The sequence below is a fragment of the Vipera ursinii genome (assembly GCF_947247035.1).
Source record: "Vipera ursinii genome assembly, chromosome: 5".
Classification (NCBI taxonomy): domain Eukaryota; kingdom Metazoa; phylum Chordata; class Lepidosauria; order Squamata; family Viperidae; genus Vipera; species Vipera ursinii.
Window position 1 is genome coordinate 97,261,518 of NC_139518.1, and position 6,590 is coordinate 97,268,107.

The 6,590-nt window shown below is 42.5% G+C and overlaps 1 protein-coding gene across 1 annotated transcript in view; it reads right to left on the reverse strand.

Moving 5' to 3' along the window:
• Window positions 1–251: 251 nt before the first annotated feature.
• Window positions 252–6,590, reverse strand: part of LOC310641308 (collectin-43-like) — a 15,664-nt gene continuing 9,325 nt past the window's right edge. Inside the window, exons 2-5 of the mRNA XM_083364270.1 lie at window positions 5,131–5,348; window positions 2,764–2,898; window positions 1,266–1,349; window positions 252–863 (exon numbers count right to left, since the gene is read on the reverse strand). Of these exons, the coding sequence (XP_083220396.1) occupies window positions 484–863; window positions 1,266–1,349; window positions 2,764–2,898; window positions 5,131–5,332 (801 nt within the window). The 5' untranslated portion in view covers window positions 5,333–5,348 and the 3' untranslated portion in view covers window positions 252–483. The remainder of the gene's footprint in view (window positions 864–1,265; window positions 1,350–2,763; window positions 2,899–5,130; window positions 5,349–6,590) is intronic.

The window sequence follows — 6,590 nt, forward strand, 5'->3', positions numbered from 1 at the left end:
AAAGGTATTTCCAAACCCTGTCAACTTCTGGAAAGGATATTGCATTAAAAGCCATAAATAGTCCTGATAAAATGGTTGCTCAAGTGTTAAAAGGCAGTTAAGTGATGTTGGTTTGATAGAATATATCATTACGCACATTATATACAGTATATTTAACCCGTAAAACCCAAATAAATACTACATTAAGGAGACAGTTTAATAAGCGATTATCTAAACATGACACTTGCCAATGCATTATTTATTAGCTGCGTTGTCACAAACGTTTCTCGTAAACCCACACACCGCCTCCAAAGTGCACCCAAGCTGAATTAAATTACACAAAATTGCTCCGAGGTCTGTTTGACCATTGCCCAAGCGAATCTTCTGATATCTTGCTGGTTGTTTTGCTCGTGTTCTGAAGTTGAAGTCGAACACCATGGATTTTGGAAATTTGTTTTTTTTTTTTTTTGGCTACCCCAACAAGTTTAGAGAAGGATGGTTGGATTAAAACTCACAGATGATTAAGCGATTCAGATTGCAAGTAACGTCATTCCAATGGCCATCCAGGTACAACTCTATGCAATCCTCTTCCGCTCCATTAGGTTCACCTTTCGCCCACTGTGAGTATTGCATTGGGTTCCCATTGAGGTGCTTAAATGTACCTTCGCTTTCACGGTCAGTCATCCCAAGGAAAGCGTGTTTTCCAAGTTTTGAAGCCAAGTTTTTTAAGGCAGCGTTTTCCCCCTCATTTCTCGGTGAAGCCAGCTGCCCACCGAACCTGGAGCAGGTGGCTTTGGCAGTGTCATAATTGGCTTCGGCTCCATTAGATGCAAATTTTTTGTTTCCAATGATGGTGAAGCTTGGGAAAGCAGCCTCTAGAAAATCTAAGAAAAACAAACAAACAAACACAAACCACAAAACGAAGTTAATTCTTTCCCGGCTGTTTTGCAGGGCGAGAAATCCACTTTTAGGAGCCATCCTGATCTTGACCTCAAATGAACTGAAGGAGCATCAGGAAGTACCAGTAGAATGTATTTTTTTTTTTTTATAGAGGAGAATATTTGTAGCTCAGGGCTGAAATGATGGGACCTTGGTGCTCTCTGAGCGTGGTTGTTCTCTCACCGATGTTTCATTACCAAGCCAGGTAACACCATCACTGCATGATGATGTTACCGAGTTGGCAATGAAACACCTGAGAGAAAACAACCAAGCTCAGCACCAAGGACCACCCGACAGGATTCATGGAAGTCTTTGCAAGTATTCCCAAAGAGACGATTCTGTCTTACCTGCGTGATTCTTACTTGCAGTCTCCTTAACAACCTGCAGCTCTGCTCGTAAATCACGAATCTGGGTTTTAAGAACCTCAATCTCTGAAGGATATGAAAACACAGAATTATTCTTCAATGCTGTCAGAAGCAAAATAGATTAAAAAAAACAACAACCCACGTCTGAAAGCCTGGCTTCTTGGCTTTGCTTCTAAGATCCTTTGGAAAGTTTTCCATGTAAAACATGAGATTTCCAGGGAAGGTTGACACAGCCGTATGATTTGGGTAGCCAGATGTGCTGCAGGAGAAGAGCTGCTGGGCTAAGACAGCCCCAAAATCAAGAGAAGTCTGGTCAGCCCATTTCTGATGAACCAATTTCACCAAAAGGCATAAGCCTTCATGAGTTCACACATTGATAAATGTGTCCATCTTGTAAAGGATGCTACCAGGCCCTTGCTGAAAACGTCAGAAAACCCGACATTTCGTTATGTCCTGCTCCAGAAATTTGCACCCCAGGTGCCATTTGTACACTGGAGTGTTTCCTTGTAGTTGTTTTACCTAAAGCTGGATATCTCAAAACAACAACAACAAAAACATGCACGAAACAATAAAAAAACAACATCCAGAAAGACAAAACCAGAAGCCCTAAAGCAGGGGAGGCAACCTCGGCTCTTTTATGACTTGTGGAATTCAACTCCCAGAATTCCTGAGTCAGCATGGGGGAACTATGGTCCCCTCATGGACTTCAACTCCCAGAATCCCTAAGCCAGCATGAGGGAACTATGGCCCCCTCATGACTCGTGGACTTCAACTCCCAGAATTCCTGAGCCAGCATGGCTCAGCTTGGAAACCTCTCCCTTTCCCCTCAGCGTGGCTGACTCAGGAATTCTGGGAGTTGAAGTCCACGAGACATAAAAGAGCCAAGGTTGCCTACCCCTGCCCTAAAGCAATACTCTTCAATAACAACAATAACTGGGCTCCAATCTCACCTGATCCCAATTTGTGAGAAGAGAGCTTTTTTTATGGCCAGAGGTTGCCTGCAGTACTTCATTCCAACCACTTGCGCCATGCGCTCACCCCATGCCCAAACTATGTATGTGTCTTTCTGCTTACAGTTGATCACTTCAAGAATCAAGTCAGACTTTATTTAGTCCACGACCGATTGATTGTTGATCACATCTTCCTGCTGTCTTTGGTTCCGTTTTGTAACCCGAGCTGGTCATTTAAATAACTTACAGATGATCCATCCATTCAATCAATTGATCTACCAAAGCTTATTTGATTAATCTATCCATATAAAAAGACAAATAGAGGGAATAAGCAGGCCAAAATAATGGATAATAAGAAGAGCTACAGTGCCTTTCTTTGAGTAAAGATTCAGTTACTGCCAGATGATAGCTCTGAATGTTTTTTCACCATGCAAAATGAAGAGAGGAAAGAATCATTGTATATCCTTTTGACGTTCTACATAAAAACCGGAAAAGCATTTGTAAAATCTCAGCTCCGTGCTGTGTCTTATCTTTACCTGCACTGTCTCCTTTTTCTCCTTTCAGCCCTTGATCCCCTTTCAGCCCTTGATCCCCTTTCAGCCCTTGATTTCCGTTCGAGCCAGGAGGTCCAGCTTTACCTGGAGGTCCCTGTATCCCTTTTAAACCTGCCAATTAAATAAAGAAAAAAATGCACAAAAAGATAAGTGAAGAAACTGATTGTCATAGTTTAACAAGAGCCGCAAGATCAGAGGCAATGAAAGAGTTCTGCTCAACCTATTGCGCAGGAAACGAGGAACCATCACCAAACAGAACACAGAATAATAAGGTTGGAAGGGACTTTGGAGGTCTTCTAGTCCAACCCCCTGCTCAAGCAGAAAGCCTACACCATTCCAGACAAATGGCTGTCGATTCTCTTTTTGGAAATCTCCAGTGATGGAGCACCCATGACTTCTGAAGGCAACTTCTGTTCCACTGATTAAAGTTTCTTGCTGTCAGGAATTTTTTACTTAGTTCTAGATTGGATCTCTCAATAATAATAATAATAATAATAATAATAATAATAATAATAATAATAATAATAATAATAATAATATAAAGTTGGAAGGAACTTTGGAGGTCATCTAGTCCAACCCCCTGCTCAGGCAAGAAACCCTATCCCATTTCAGACCAATGGCTGGCCAGTCTCTTCTTAAAAACTTCCAGTGTTGGAGCCTTGACAGCTTCTTGAGGCAGGTTGTTCCACTGGTTAGTTGTTCTCACTGTCAGGAAGTTTCTCCTTAGTTCCAGGTTGCTTCTCTCCTTGACTAGTTTCTATCTGTTGCTTCTTGTCCTGCTTTCAGGTGCTTTGGAGAACAGCTTGACTCCCTCTTCTTTGGGGCAGCCCCTGAGATATTTATCATGTCACCCCTCACCCTTCTCTTCGTTAAAATAGACATGCCCAGTTCCAGCAACCGTTCCCTATATGCTTTAGTCTCCAGTCCCCCAATCATCTTTCTTGCTCTTCTCTGTACCCTTTCTAGAGTCTCGACATCAGTTTCCATACATTCCTTCTTGTCCTGCAATTGCCTGTTTTGGAGAATAGGTTAACCCCCTCTTTTCTGTGACAGTTCCTCAAATATTGCAAGACTGCTACCATATTTCCTAGACCTTCTCTTTGTTAGACTACGAGAAACAATGGTGGGAAGCTGATCAAAGAGAGGAGCAACCTGGAATAAGGGAGAAACTTCCTGACGGTGAGGACAATCAACCAGTGGATCCGCTTTGCCTTCAGAAATCGTGGACACTCCATCACTGGAGGTTTTTAAGAAGAGACTGGACAATCACCTGTCTGAGATGGTATAGGTTCTCCTGCTTGAGCAGGGGGCTGGACTGGAAGACCTCCAAGGCCCCTTCCGGATTCTATTCTATTCTATTCTATTCTATTCTATTCTATTCTATTCTATTCTATTCTATTCTATTCTATTCTATTCTATTCTATTCTATTCTATTCTATTCTATTCTATTCTATTCCATTCTATTCCATTCCATTCCATTCCATTCCATTCCATTCCATTCCATTCCATTCCATTCCATTCCATTCCATTCCATTCTATTCTATTCTATTCTATTCTATTCTATTCTATTCTATTCTATTCTATTCTATTCTATTCTATTCTATTCTATTCTATTCTATTCTATTCCACTCCACTCCACTCCATTCCATTCCATTGCATTTACTCTACTCTACTCTACTCTACTCTACTCTACTCTACTCTACTCTACTCTACTCTACTCTACTCTACTCCACATATCTACTTCCCTCAATTGTTCATTGTATATAATGTCAATCATCCATTGGGGGTACACATAAAAGCTCTTCTCCTATGGGAGAAAAAGGAATGAAAACTCTCTCTGATGGAAACGCCAGAGTTTTTATAGCCTTTACTTCCTCTTAAGGTAAAGGTAAAGGTTCCCCCGCACATGCGTGCTAGTCGTTTCCAACTCTAGGGGCCGGTGCTCATGTCTGTTTCAAAGCCGAAAAGCCAGCGATTGTCCAAGGACATCTCCATGGTCATGTGGCCGGCATGACTAGATGCCAAAGGCGCACGGAACGCTGTTACCTTCCCACCGTAGCGGTCCCTATTTTTCTACTTGCATTTTTACGTGCTTTCGAACTGCTAGGTTGGCAGAAGCTGGGACACGTAACAGGCGCTCACTCTGTTACGCGGCACTCGGGATTCGACCCGCGAAACTGCTGACCTTCTGCTCGACAAGCTCAGCGTCCTAAGCCACTGAGCCACCGTGTTCCTTTACTTCCTCTTACATGATGTATAATTTACCACTGAACAATGACTCTGGTCTTAATGTTTGTACTCAACATAGATCTAAGAAAATCTAAAGAGTGGTTTATACTGTACCTGGATCTCCTTTTGGCCCTGGAGGACCTTCCTTCCCATCTCTTCCTGGTAAGCCACTGCTCCCTGGGGTTCCTGGTAATCCATTAATGCCAGGAACCACAGGGCAGATGTTAACTTTCTCTTCACATCTGCATGCCTCAGGATCTGATGCTTTCGCCAATGACACTACCAGCATCAGGATGTAGAAAGCGTGAAGGTGCATATCTTAAGAATGAGACCTAAAGAAGGGGAAAATAGCACATATTTTGCTTTCCTTTGGTTTGGGGTAAATAACATTCTGATATTTTGTGGTGGTTCAGGTGGGTGGTGGAACAAGGACTGGATGGCTCCCCCCCCTCTTTCCCATTGATCAATTGGGGAAAACCATTGACTGGGTGATGATGTTCCCCTATTCTTTCCTGTGTTTTGAGGTCATCAGAAGCAAAGAGGATTGTAGCTTGTTTTTTCCTATTATGTGTGGGACTGAAGAATAGAAGTTGCCTTAATGCCTTCTCAAGCAGTACTATTATATCACCTATCCCAGGGGTAGGCAACCTTGGCTCTTTTATGACTCGTGGACTTCAACTCCCAGAATTCCTGAGCCAGCCATGCTGAGGGGAGAGGGAGAAGTTTCCATGCTGAGCCATGCTGGCTCAGGAATTCTGGGAGTTGAAGTCCATGAGTCAAGAAGGGGCCATAGTTCCCCCATGCTGGCTCAGGAATTCTGGGAGTTGAAGTCCACGAGTCATGAAGGGGCCAAAGTTTTCCCACATGCTGGCTCAAAAATTTTGGGAGTTGAAGTCCACAAGTCATGAAGGAGCCAGTTTCCCCCATGCTGGCTCAGGAATTATGGGAGTTGAAGTCCACGAGTCATAAAAGAGCCAAGCTCTGCCTACCCCTGACCTATACCTATTAGCTATACCTGTCACCTATTAGGATTAGAGGGACCATCCTAATGCTTCCTACAACATTCGTATTTCATATATTCTACATCACGGGATATTTATATTGTATATTATGATCCGTTGCACCATCAGCCAGATGTTCAGACTTCAATATTTTTATCCATCTATTGAGTCCTTCTCAAAGACCTGGGATAGGAAGATGTGGATATTTTGTGGTGTTACAGATATCATTGCAGGATAAAACTGATTCTCGTCAAGCTGCCTTTTGCAATTGACTGATGATACGTTTGTCAATGCCAATGGTGTTCAAGGGATGCTCCAGATGGTTTGGGATTGCACCCCAGGTGCCTATCACTATCCATACTACCTTTGTTTTCTTTTACCACAGTTGTTCTAGTTCTTTTTACAAGTCTTTGTATTTTGTTATCTTCTCCAGTTTTTTTTCTTTTCTATTCTGCTGTCTCCAGGTATGGCCACATCCACTATGCAAACTTTTTTCTTTCTTTCTTATCAACTATTGATAAGTCCAGGGTGTTATGTGGCAGGTGTCTGTCTGAATTCTAAACTCCTATTACT